At 47.3% G+C, this 13574-nt stretch overlaps 1 protein-coding gene across 1 annotated transcript in view; it reads left to right on the top strand.

Annotated features, from left to right (window-relative positions):
- Positions 1 to 4516, top strand: part of ARID1B (AT-rich interaction domain 1B) — a 440657-nt gene extending 436141 nt beyond the window's left edge. Inside the window, exon 20 of the mRNA XM_044917512.1 lies at positions 1488 to 4516. Within this exon, the coding sequence (XP_044773447.1) occupies positions 1488 to 3215 (1728 nt within the window). The 3' untranslated portion in view covers positions 3216 to 4516. The remainder of the gene's footprint in view (positions 1 to 1487) is intronic.
- The last annotated feature ends 9058 nt before the right edge of the window (positions 4517 to 13574 follow it).

The raw sequence follows: 13574 nt of genomic DNA, 5'->3' as shown, positions 1-13574 counted from the left end.
GCAGTAGACTTAAAGTAGCTTCCAGCGTAATTGCTAGAGGAGAGAAGGGGGGCAGAGGGCTAGGGAAAATGCCCAGGAGTCAACTGAGCTGCAGACTTTTACAGAAATAGTTAGAAACAAAAATGAGGAGAGGTAGTTCTCCCTACTGTGTATGAACAGTTCTCTGCTTTGGGTGAAAAAAGCCAAAACATCTAATTACCTTGCTTCTGTTGAAATCGGACCAGAATCTTCCACTTTGCCTTTCTTCTCACATTTAAGTCCTCATTATAGCCCTAAAAGGCAATTTTTCACTTGATAGGAAGTGTATTAATAAGGTTATAAACATCGCATGAAGCCCCTTGTAACAGAAAATACTAAAAAATGTGTCCTGGCTTTGCTAGAATAATTACCTTCCGTCCTTATGTGAGCAGAGTGAACAACTGTTGCTCACACATTTTCATAACCAGAATTGCTTTAGTAACTTGCCCCTTTCCCCTGCCCTGGGGAAAAAGTCAACTTTAAGTGGGGGAACAAACACCCAAATCTTCACATGAAAAAGTGTGCCTTCATCCCCTAAAAGGGAGTCCTTTGTGGTCAGTCCTTGAGTGGCCCCTTACTTCTTAGTAATCGTTCCAAACCCACTTTCAGGAAACTGATAGCAGGATACAAAAGTACGATTGATTTCCAAAACACCTGTCATTAAAGAATCCTTCTGTACTTCCTTATCCTTCTTCATTGTCCCTGCATGTTGGAGGTGTGGGCGTCGGGGGAGGGGCTCTGGGCAGTTGCTGATCATGGAGTATCTTGGCTTTCTCGATGCAAGTGTTTGCTGAAAAGGAAACGAGAAGTGGCTTTTGTCTTTCAGCTGGAGTTGTGATAGCTGAAATGTAAAAGTGCATTCTATAAGGCATTCTAATTCATTTATCAGGGACTAAATTGATTTGTTTTTAATTTTCTGTGTTTATGAGCTACTCCATTTCTGAAATTATCTTTTCCCAAAGATATATGGGGAATGTAAATTAGGGTAACCTATGGCACCTGAGACAAAAATAACCATAAAATCCTAAGAATAATAACCGTAAAAATCCAGGCAAGCAAGTCTCAGATAAATAGTAGAAGGGAACAGACTCACTTTGGCTGAATGAGTCTATAAAATCCACATTCCCGCTCTTCCCATATGGAGTGCATTGTACCTAAGTCAGAAGAAAAGGCAAAGAACTTGATAATATTCAAAAGAAAAAATGACAGGGAAGTTTTCATATTGATGGAGTAGAAAAGTCAGCAGCAAGTGGAAAACATGGTACATGTTGGTTTAGTTAACAATGTAAAATTCAGGAAGCCGGTTCTAATGGATATGTAGTTTCTCTCTCTGGGCTTAGCCAAAAGGGAATTAAAACCTGTGAAAATCATCCTAAAACTGTATCGATAGCTGTCAGGATTGTTGCCCTTCTCCACCCTGTTTGAGGTTATGACATTGTACCCGTTCTTGTTCTTGTCTCCCTCTCTAGTTGTCTGGATTTCTCGAACTTTTAGTAGAGTACTTTAGAAAATGCCTAATTGACATTTTTGGGATTCTTATGGAATATGAGGTGGGAGACCCCAGCCAAAAAGCACTTGATCACAATGCAGTGAGGAGAGATGACAGCCAGTCGTTGGCTGACGACTCGGGGAAAGAGGAGGAAGATGCTGAGTGTATTGACGAGGAGGACGACGAGGAGGATGAGGACGAGGACGAGGACGATGGGAAGACGGAGATGGAGGAGAAGAGCAGCGCGGCTCTGGCCTCTCCCAACGCCACTGCAGATCCCAAGGAGAAGCCCAGGCAAGCGAGTAAGTTCGACAAGCTGCCAATAAAGATAGTCAAAAAGAACAACCTGTTCGTGGTCGACCGGTCTGACAGGCTGGGTCGTGTTCAAGAGTTCAACAGTGGACTTCTGCACTGGCAGCTTGGTGGGGGGGACACCACCGAGCACATCCAGACTCACTTCGAGAGCAAGATGGAGATCCCTCCTCGGAGGCGTCCACCTCCCCCTGTAAGCTCCACTGGTAGGAAGAAAGAGCAAGAAGGAAAAGGCGAGGCTGACGAGCAGCAAGAGAAAAGCATCATCGCGACCATTGACGACGTCCTGTCTGCGCGGCCAGGGGCGCTGCCGGAAGACGCAAACCCTGGTGCCCCAACCGAAAGCAGTAAGTTTCCCTTTGGGATCCATCAAGCCAAAAGTCACCGGAACATCAAGCTGCTGGAGGACGAGCCAAGGAGCCGAGACGAGACTCCTCTCTGCACCATTGCGCACTGGCAGGATTCTCTGGCTAAGCGCTGTATCTGTGTGTCCAACATTGTCCGCAGCTTGTCTTTTGTGCCTGGTAATGACGCTGAAATGTCCAAACATCCAGGCTTGGTGCTGATCCTGGGGAAGCTGATTCTGCTTCACCACGAGCATCCAGAGAGGAAGCGAGCGCCGCAGACCTACGAGAAGGAGGACGCCGAGGACAAAGGGGTGGCCTGCAGCAAGGATGAGTGGTGGTGGGACTGCCTTGAGGTCTTACGGGATAACACGCTGGTCACGTTGGCCAACATTTCTGGGCAGCTAGACTTGTCTGCTTACACAGAAAGCATCTGCTTGCCAATCTTGGATGGCTTGCTGCACTGGATGGTGTGCCCGTCTGCAGAGGCACAAGACCCCTTCCCCACTGTGGGACCCAACTCCGTCCTGTCGCCTCAGAGACTCGTGCTGGAGACCCTCTGCAAACTCAGCATCCAGGACAATAACGTGGACCTGATCTTGGCCACGCCTCCATTTAGCCGCCAGGAGAAATTCTATGCTACGTTAGTTAGGTACGTGGGGGATCGGAAAAACCCAGTCTGTAGAGAGATGTCCATGGCGCTCTTATCGAACCTTGCCCAAGGGGACGCCCTGGCAGCGAGGGCCATAGCTGTGCAGAAGGGGAGCATTGGCAACTTGATAAGCTTCCTAGAGGACGGGGTCACCATGGCCCAGTATCAGCAGAGCCAGCATAACCTCCTGCACATGCAGCCCCCGCCTCTAGAACCCCCGAGCGTGGACATGATGTGCAGGGCGGCCAAGGCTCTGCTGGCCATGGCCAGGGTGGACGAGAACCGCTCGGAGTTCCTCCTGCACGAGGGCCGATTGCTGGATATCTCGATATCAGCCGTCCTGAACTCTCTGGTTGCGTCTGTCATCTGTGATGTACTGTTTCAGATCGGGCAGTTATGACATCCGAGAGAAGGCAGCATGTGTGAGTGAAGACTAGAGGCTCCCGTATCACTGGCTGTTTTCTGTTCTTGTTTATCCAGCGTAGAAAGAAGGAAAAGAAAATCTCTGCTCCTCTGCCCCATTCACCATTTACCAATTGGGAATTAAAGAAATAATTAATTCGAACAGTTATGAAATTAATATTTGCTGTCTGTGTGTATAAGTACATCCTTCTGGGGTTTTTTATTTTGTTTTCGTTTTTTTTAACCAAAGTTGCTGTCCTAGTGAATTCAAAGGTCACTTTTTGTTTCTCACAGATTTTCTTTTTAATGTTCTTTTCTATGTTGTATTGCTCTTTTTTTGGGGGGGGGGGAAGCAAATTGACTTTAATAAAAAAAAAATGTGGCAAAAGATGCTAAGATGGGAAAATTTCACCACACCGAGGCAAAAAGGTGAAAAGTTATCAACTTCCTAGGCATGTTATTCTTCAGATAATGGAAAAAAAAAAACTGTATCCCATCGCCCAAAGCTCTGTGCAATAGAAACTTCTAGAGATGTAGGAATAGGGGCTCAAGGAGGTGTGTCAGTCAGTAGTCAAACTATGAAATGATACTGGTTTCTCCACAGGAAAATGGTTACATTAGGCTAGGAGCAAAAACAATTTTTTTTTTTTTTTAAGTTAAGATTGAAAATACATACCTGACAACGATCAACGGAAACTGCTTTCTCACCACTACCGTCATGTCTGCTGTCTGTCGTCTGACCTTCCACGTGACAGTTCTTCACAATTCCTTTAATCATTTTTTAAATATTTTTTTTTTACTGCCCATGGGCTGTGATGTATATAGAAGTTGTACATGAAACATACCCTCATGCTTTCTTTTTCTTTTCTCTCTCTTTTTTTTTTTTAGTACAAAGTTTTTAGTTTCTTTTTCATGATGTGGTAACTACGAAGTGATGGTAGATTTAAATAATTTTTTATTTTTATTTTATATATTTTTTCATTAGGGCCATATCTCCAAAAAAAAAAAAAAAAAGAAAGAAAAAAGAAAAAAAACAAAAAAAAAAAAAAAAAAAAAACACAAAAAAAAGAGGGTAATGTACAAGTTTCTGTATGTATAAAGTCATGCTCTATTTCGGGAGAGCGGCTGATCACAATTTGCTTCATGAATCAAGGTGTGGAAATGGTTGCATATGGATTGATTTAGACTATGGTTACCAGTACAGACAAAAAAGAAAAAAATACAACTAAAAGGAAGAAACACAACTTCAAAGATTTTTCAGTGACAAGAATCCACATTTGTATTTCAAGATAATGTAGTTTAAAAAAAAAAAAAAAAAACTTGATGTAAATTCCTCCTTTTCCTCTGGCTTAATGAATATCATTTATTCAGTATAAAATCTTTATATGTTCCACATGTTAAGAATAAATGTACATTAAATCTTGTTAAGCACTGTGATGGGTGTTCTTGAATACTGTCCTAGTTTCCTTACAGTGGTTTCATAGTAACCAAGTTCTTCCCAAGAAATAATAGGGGAAAACCCAGCCTTGTACTAACATAGTCCTCCTCACAAAGCCCTGAGGTCGGGAGGGGCCTTTAGGGATTACCTACCTTAGAGTGGGGAGCAACAGTTTGATTTTCTCAAATTATTTAGCTGATGAGCCTTTGTTTGAAGCAATCAACTCGAACGACACTGAGGTATGAGAATTTCCGGTGTATATGGGAGGTGGCTGCTTAGCCCCGGAGCTCACTGGCCTGGCGATGTAACGTTCTGCCTTTTACTAACCCCATCTTGATTTGAATCAGAGATCGATCTAATCCATGTCTCTTCTGTGTGCCTCAGAGGTATTTTGCATTTCGTTTACTCCACCGTGTATAATATTTATATTGTGCAATGTTAAAAAAATATGTTATATTGTATGTGGTGTACATAGTGCAAAGTGATTATTTCTATTTCAGGGCATATTAATATTCTCCTATTCCTTCCTACCTGGTGTGCAGTAGCTTTTTAATACTAGTCACTTCTAATTTAAACTTCTTCTTCCTGGGTCCTTGACTGTTATTGGGTAACACTCAGTTTCTTTGAAACTGCTGCAGAATTAAGCTGTTAGCGGACTCCCTTCTGACGCTACCTCTCCACCACCCTACCAGTCGCAGCACACTCCAACACCCCAAGTCCTCGCACCAGACCTGTGGCCCCAGGGGTCGCACCCGGAGGAGTTAGACGAGAGCACGCAGCTGCGACCAGCGTGTGAAACGTAACTCGAGGGTCATGAGAAACAGATTTTTCTGCGAGCGGTATCCTCCTCTGTCAACCCCCCACATTACTTAGCCACACAGTCTTCGTACTTAACAATGCAGCCAAATATATGTTGATTAAAACCCCACTTAAAAGTCTACTTTAAATACATCTGCTTGCTAAGAACAGATTTTAGTGCTCCGAGCTTCAAATGCGAAGATTTGTACGAGGGAACTCGATAGGAGTCTAACCACTCTCTTAGCAGAGCATGAATAAAACGTACACAGACTCTGATACCCCAAATCTTTTGTCATTCGAAAAAGTAAAATCATTACAAAAGACTGTTGTTTTCATGGTTTGAGTTGTAATCAATACCTAGAGTCTAACCATTGAGCAACAAGTTTTTACATGCTAATATGCAATGTAATCTCTAGAATAATCCAGGAAGACTTTAGCGTCCTTTCTACAGTCACCCCAGAACCAAGACTGCAGAAGCCCACGAAGAACTTACAGCCTGCCTGAGATCATCCCGCCTACAAACTGAGTTATTGCTTTGTCCTAAAAATTAGTTGTTTTTTCTTTTTTTCCCTATGAGGCTTTTCGGAAATTTACAGGATGCCCATACTTTAAATGTGTACAAAAAAAAAAAAAAGATAAAAATAAAGGTGCAAAGAAAGTTTAGTATTTTGGAATGGTGCTATAAAGTTGAATCTGTTGGTATTTGAGTGCATTTTTTTAATGTCACATAAGAGATATCGGGTGGCATGTGCTCAGAAATAACTATTCAAATGTTTTGTTTGAGGTTGAGAATGATAGAAAATCCGTTTTCATTGGCGAATGTGGCCTATTCAGAAACTAGTTACGCTGTTTTTGAAAAGTTATAATAGAGAATGGTTTTTTAAGGGGTGGATGAGTGGCTGGATGATACAGTGTAAGCTATTAACTACCTCTTTTATGGAAGGAATCTGGCCTTTGCCCTGAAATCCATCCATTTAAAAACTGTTGGAAATCTTTCATTTCCTGTCAAACCCATGGACCAATTCCCATTATCTGTTCACCTGCAAGGAAGCAGAGAAGGTATTATAAATGAGCCAAAAATGACAATCCAAACAACCTACCTTCTTCTTGCTGAGTTGTGTTTCACTTCTTTATCGGAGAGCTGGGAGCCCAGCCGCCTGACAGTTCCTGCCCTCCGTCCTCCACCCTCACCCCCGTCAGCACCACAGAGAACTTCTAGTCAGGCGAGCTTTCAAAACTGCCGAGACCTATTTTTGGTGATAGTATATAACCTGCTAAGATGTCTCCTTCTTCGTTAACTCAGCAGAGAGGTGTCGAGCACACACTGTGTGCCCAGCCCTGTTCTAGGCTCCCAGGAGTCACTCATGAGCAAAGACCCTGTTTACAATCACATGATAGGCTTTGGGGTCAGACGGTGACAGACACGGTTTCCAAATGTGGTGCTTATGTGTTGAGCACACGTAGTGCATTTTTGTTGACTGAAATCTAAGGCTCTAGCCTCTAGCTGTAGCTCCTTAGAATGCGGTGGGAACCGCTGTGGACTGAATATCAAGGAGACTGAGTCAAGGCTCAGCGCCAGGCTGACCTGTAAGTACTAGGAAAAACGGTCTCCGAGGCCCCCTCCTGGCCCCTAAAATGGGAGTCTGCGGCCTCTGGCTCCTTTCCTGCTCATGCTCATGTCAGGGTGCGTGTGTGTTCTGGAGTGGAGGGGACAAAGCCTATCATGGGACCCAGTGATGCCAGGCCGCTGGGTAAGCCCTTGGAAATGCAGGAATCGACCGAAACTCTACGAGAAGACCTTATCAAGGCCTTTTTTGTCCTTAGGTCCCACAGACCCTGCCGTGTGCCCATGCCCATCTAGCTCCCCGTCGCCACACTCCCTGCTTCTGTCCCCTGGTTCCCCAGTCCTGCTTTTGTTTGATGATGCTCCAACTCCTCCAAAACGCCACAGTCCAATTACCAAGTTAATTCACTTTGGGTTGTAAACATATGAAACCCTGAGGGGAAATTGGGGCAAGACCATCAACTGTGTTCTTCCTGAGTCTGATTTCAGGGACTTGAAGTTTTACCCCAGCTTTTTCAAAGCATATTCTAAGAAACGGAAGAGCGATCTCAAAAAACAAAAACCACCAAAAACTCTACATATTCTCCCCTTGGCCATCTGTAATCCATATTATTATAGTAAAGACTGAGAAGTCGTACAGAAAAGAAGCGTGTTTATCCCAAACATTTCCTGACTTGATTAACCTTGGAACCCTTTTTTTTCTCCTGTGAACTCCCTGCAGAGCTTTGGTAGATTACCCGCATTAGTCGAAGAGCCTGCCTCACTTCCTAACCGCCTTATTGCTCGCTCACCCAGAGTGCATTATACCTTAAACTGAAATGACGATGAAATCTTCTCTTGCTGTCCCTGTGACCTTGAGCCAAGGTACTTAAATTCTTTGAGCCTCAGTTTCCTGACCCATAATATGGGGTAATGCTGACCTCACGATTGGTGAGGATTAAAGGAGATGATTTTTTTTTTTTAAGATTTTATTTATTTATTTGACAGAGGGAGACACAGTGAGAGAGGGAACACAAGCAGGGGGAGAGGGAGAGGGAGAAGCAGGCTCCCCACTGAGCAGGGAGCCCGAGGCAGGGCTCGATCCCAGGACCCTGGGACCATGACCTGAGCTGAAGGCAGATGCTTAACGACTGAGCCGCCCCAGCTCTCCTAAAGGAGATGATTCTATAAAGACCTGGTAACCTGCGTGATCACTGTGTATTACCCTGGACACACAGACACACACTTCCTTTGGTGGTGCCCTCAAGCATGTTTAACGAAAGTGTAAAATCTCGCCTAAGAGACTATCTTCCTGTTTTCAGAAGCAGCCACACAGTTTGTGTGACTTTTTTGGTTTCAGTTTTCTAGTAAAAACCATAAAGGCTTAGTCAATTGACTGCCTGTGTCTAGCGGGCAAGGTGATTGCGCTTAATTTCTCTAACACAGGTCAGTTTGGGGACTTGGACATCCAGAGATAGTGGGAGACCTCACCTGTAACATCACAGGCCCGGGGGGAGGCATATTTGGAAGACAGTCGTGCACCAGGCTTTGTCCTTTCCTGCCCCCGAACGAAACAGTGGCTAGGAACATCTTCCGGGGGTCAGATGGAGCAGGTGGCTGACCGCAATGTTTTACTTTGCTGTTCGTTTTCATCTGGTGCAGAGAGCAGAGAGCTTTCCTGAAGAAAAAGAACTCTAGTCTTCACACTGAGCTGGAGATGGGCCACGTTTCTGTGGGCTACCAAAAAAGGAATTCAGGACGCTCTTCCTTTCCATGCGGGCTTAAGGTCAGGTAAATAAATGAACCTTGAGCTTTGATCTTCTGCATAAATTTGGTATTTAGATGGCCCAGGATCTGTATGGTCTACGCACTGTAGATTTTTCCAAAGACTTAAGGAACCTAAACTTGGATTCAGCCCCTTGAAGATATCCTTGTCCAAACAAAAGCAGTTTCTTATGGCAAAAACCGGCGGCATTTATAACACTGCTTCCTAGTAAGTGGTGATTATTTCACATTCGGATGTTTTTTGCACTTGAAAGAATGTCATGGCTATTAGTTGTCTTCACAGAAGCCTCGGTATAAAACTTTATAACATCCATTCTCCAGAATCGGAAGCATAGGCTGACACGCAAAGTAGTTGGAACCAAACTGAGACCTCCCCTTTCCAAGAATGTGTTTGCCTAAGAAATGTTTTCAGCTCTACGCAAAATCCAGAGGATCCAAGGACTTTTAAAAAAAGAAGCCATGGTGTGCATTGGCCACAGTTTGGGGGAGGGGGGGGTTCTTGTAAAACCTCATCATCAAGACATGATGTCAGATGCTCACTCTACATTTGTACCTCTGTTGAAAGGAACGTAGTCCAAATTTAAAACAAAATCTGCAAAGTCTGGGCGGTGCTCTGTCCTTGTATGACAAATTCTTTCAAGAGTCTCTCCTTACTGCGGTCTTCATAATCCATAGTATTATCTGTAGGTTTTGTGTTGAGATGCAGATGTAGCTTTGACCCTCTCCCGGGTGTAAGCAGCCCGTGTTACAGGTCTCTGACCTCTGAGGCTTTCCTGGGCCTCCCTCCTCATTCTCACGCCCAGTGAATTCCTACAGGCAACTCATGATTACATCCCTGCTGGACACAAGATACTCAACCAAAGACTGAGATGCCCAGGAGATGTCAGATTTTCTGCCCTTCCGGACCTTCAAGTATACTACCAAACTTGTCCTGGAATTTAAATTTCTTCAAAAAGTACTGTTGGGCCCATGGGCTTTCATAGATGACACTTGATGAGAAATTGGAATGAACCTAACCCCAGCTAGCTTTTAAAACTGAAATTCCTAGTCATCCAGGGAAGGGGCCTGTCCAGTAGGAACTGGCATGACATTCAGCCCTGTTATCTCAGATGCTCTTGGAAGCTTCCCTGGCTTGGTGGCTGTTAGAATATTCTGCCTACCAAATGACTTCTTTGGTGCCCCTGTCAGACAACATTTTGGATTTTAATTTCATAATCTTTTCTTTCCTCTATTCCCTTTTCATTCACCCATTGTGACTCGGAAGACACCTGAGGAATGGAAAGCAAAAAGGGACATATGGGGAGGACATGAGTTGCACGTGTTTGGATTATGGCTTTAAAAACACTTGTCTAAGACGAGAGGCTATTTGTTCCCATGGGGGAAGAAATGACATGAGATCTCCTGCACACTGAAGATCAATATACTTTTAGCATGATAAAAAAAAAAAATACCCATAAGTGCAATGCTTGTTTTGTTGGTTCAGTGTATTTGTCACCAAATGGTGTGAACATATGGCCAGTCCTTCTCTTGGCCATAAGATCTGAAGGGAAAAGACTCCTGATGGCGAGAAGCCATAGTGATTTATCAAGATGAGTTTCGATTCCAGAGGGAGCTTCGAGTGAAGGCCTCTCTCAGCCAACTTTTCCTGTGCAGGTCCCCTCTCCCCACATGGAACATTTGATGTCTGCTTTGGTGGGTAATAGTAGATTGGGATGCATCTGGAAAAAAAAAAATCGGGTTTTGTTAATTAGTGGAATTGCATCTTGGTGGGCCTTGTTTTCAAAAATTAAATTTGATATTAGTTTGGGGGCTCAGAGTACTGAGCAATCAAATCTTGATATGAACTGACATCTCTTCCCATCCACCCAGAATCTGTCTTTAAGGGCTGTTGTTAAATGGCGAGATCTTTAAGTGCCTGTAAATTATTTTCACAGTCTCATGCTTGTCTGGGGTATTGAACTTACATTTTTGGAGCACGCTCTTCAAAGCCTCCTGTCTGGCATCCCTTACGGAGGTGGGGGTGAGAAGTCTGTTGTTTTCTATTTCTCAAAAGCACACGGGAGACCCCACTTAGGGGGAGCCCCGTTGGGAGATTTCCCAGCACTCCCACTCCCATCATCCCTGGGAGAGGACTGCGTTCCCGACTCACGGCAGACGAGCCCCTGCTTCCACTCACCAGCCCCCTTCACCTCCAGGACAGAGAGCTTCTGACCCTCCGACCCTGCCAGGGCACGGAGTTGGGCATGACCCACCCCTGTACCCGTCATGGGGGAGAAAGAGCCAGCCTCTCAGGGGAGGAGGTTCCTGGGGTTCTCCCATGACCAGTCTCAGGACCCCACCTCCCAGTTCGCTCTCCTCCATGCCTCGTCTGTGTCGTTCCTATCAGCATAACAGTAGGCAAACCACAGTCTGCCATACAACGGGCATTTAATAAACAACGGCAGTCTCATCCCAAAAACATCCTGAGCATCCCATCGTCACGTGCCTAATTGGGGCCACGGGCCTCGGCAGGTAAGGACCATTCAGTCTGCTGCATGTTGCCGCGGATACAGGAGAGGAACCCAGCCCAAGTTGGCGGGGGTAACCTGGGAAGCCTTCCTGTAGGAGACTGCATGAGTTGGAATGGGGCTTAGAAAAGAGAGGTCATTCTTCCCCAGGCGTAGTGCTCATATGGCAGAGAGTTATGAAAGCTCTCTGGGCATTCTGGGACCCAAAAGAAACCCAGAATTGTTCAATTGCAGGTTTTAAAGTGGTCTGAGGGAGGCATTGGGGTGGGGGTGCCAAGAGGAGACTGGGGAGTTAAGCGAGGACAAGACCACAGGAGTCCTGCCCCCGCCGAGGAAAGCTGGCCTCGGTGGGTTACTGAAAGACTTGAACAGTAGTGAGATCCTCAGTTGGAACTAGATGGGAACCTGAGGAGCGAAACTAGCAGTGGGAAATCATTTGGGGTTCAAAGGATTCAGGCAAGGGGTGGTGAGAGCCGTGCCTGTGGGCTAAGAAGGATGAGCAGCCTTTAAAACATGGGACAGATCCCGGGATGTTGGGGACGTGAGGCCTGGTGGTTGGGTGGACCAAGGAGATGGAAGGGAAAGGCAGTTCCCGGCGTGGGTCACTCCGAATGGGGTCGCCAGCCTTCGAGGAGGGGGACCAGCTGGAAGCTTCCGGTAAGCGATCTGGTCGCAGACCAGTGGTCTCCAAAGATGTGCAACCCCTCAGATGTGGTGGGCTGCAGGCACAGGAGAATCAAAGTTGTCACCAGCTGACCCCGGGGTAAGGAGATAATCCTGGATCGCCCGGGTGGGCCCAAGGTAAGCGCAAAGGTCTTTAAAAGCAAAGAGGGAGGCAGAAGGGGATTTGAAGGTGTGACGCAGAGGGTCAGGAGGTGCGAGGACGCTGGCCTTGAAGATGGGGGAAGGGGCCGTGGGCCCTGGGGTGTGGGCAGCCTCCAGAAGCTGGAAAAGGCCAGGGCATTCCCCAGAGCCTTCAGAAGGGAGCGCAGCTCTGTGCCACCCAGATTCTAGCCCCGGAAGGAAGACCTCCCTCAGCCTAACGGCCACCAGGCCTGTCAGATGGTGTGTTTGTGTTGTTTTAAGCCACTGAGTTTGAGGTAGTTTGTTCCGGCTGCTGAGGAAGACGAGTTCAGAGGCTTTTTGAGTTTGTGGAGCGTGTGGGACATGCAAGGGCGGCTGGTTAGTGCCAGTGGGGCCCGGGGCTCTGGAATCCAGGGCCAGCATGCGCTGGAGTGAGGATCGGGATGTCTGCGAGGAGGCGGTTCACGGGGTCCCTGCGACGAGAAGTCCCGAGGGCTCTGCAGCGCTCAGAACGAGAGTGTGGAAGGGGAGAGCGGGACCCGGGGCGGAGGGACCCCAGGAGGGGCAGGCAGTGAGGGCCAAGGGCAGGAAGGACAGAAGCTGCTGGCCCCACGGTGGCAGCAGGCCTCTCAGGGGGAGACTGGGCGAGAAGGTCAAGGGCGCTGAGGGGGCAGTGTCACTGTGGGGGGCGGGCTGGCCTCCACCACCTGCTGACCTGCCGGGAAAGCCCCCCCAGGTGTGCCCAGGATACTCCCCCAAGATGCTGGCCCCTCCGAGGAAACGCTGGGGCGGGTCTCAGCTCGCGGATCCCCAGGGCGCACGACGGCTCACTAGCAGGCTGGCATCCTGCCTCTTCGCGTGCAGGCAGAAATCATCCTGCTTTGCTGCAAAAATCACTGCCCCGGGGAAACGCCATTCGCCAGTATTCCGAGTTCTCACCGTGGGAGTTCTCGGGTGGCATGTCTGCGTCTGCATCCTGGGCGGGGACACTGGCTGCCTCGAATCTTCGAGCACGGGGAGCTGATGGGAGAGCGCGGACTGCGTGAGGGCCTCAAGGCGCCCTGGCCATCGGGAGCAGAATGGGGGCGTGGACCCCCTCCTCCGCTCGGTTAGGGCATCCAGGCTGCAGCTGGAAACCCGACCTTGAGCCACAGGCTCCAGCACACGGCCTTAGGTGGGCCGGGCTCCAGACGGATCCCCAGTGTCTGTGTCCTGCCGTGCCCTGTGCTCGGGCCGGGTTCTGGAGCCATCGATGGCCCCTTGAGCTGCAGCAGGTGGCCAGTTCATCGTTTGATGGGCTCCTAAGGCCGGCATCCCCAGGGAAGCAAGAAGAGGGCCACCCCGCAACCCCCTTTGCTCTGCCAACTTCCTTTCTGGTGGCTCCATATTTCTCTGGAAGTCTCTTCTGGCTGCCAGAGCCTCAAGACCGCCTTTCCAGGCTATCGGAACGGCCCGAGGTGAGCACCTGGGTCTGCCGGGCCT

This window comes from Neomonachus schauinslandi, chromosome 8, assembly GCF_002201575.2.
Source record: "Neomonachus schauinslandi chromosome 8, ASM220157v2, whole genome shotgun sequence".
NCBI classification, from domain to species: Eukaryota; Metazoa; Chordata; class Mammalia; order Carnivora; family Phocidae; genus Neomonachus; species Neomonachus schauinslandi.
This window is presented reverse-complemented; position numbering and strand designations above follow the sequence as displayed.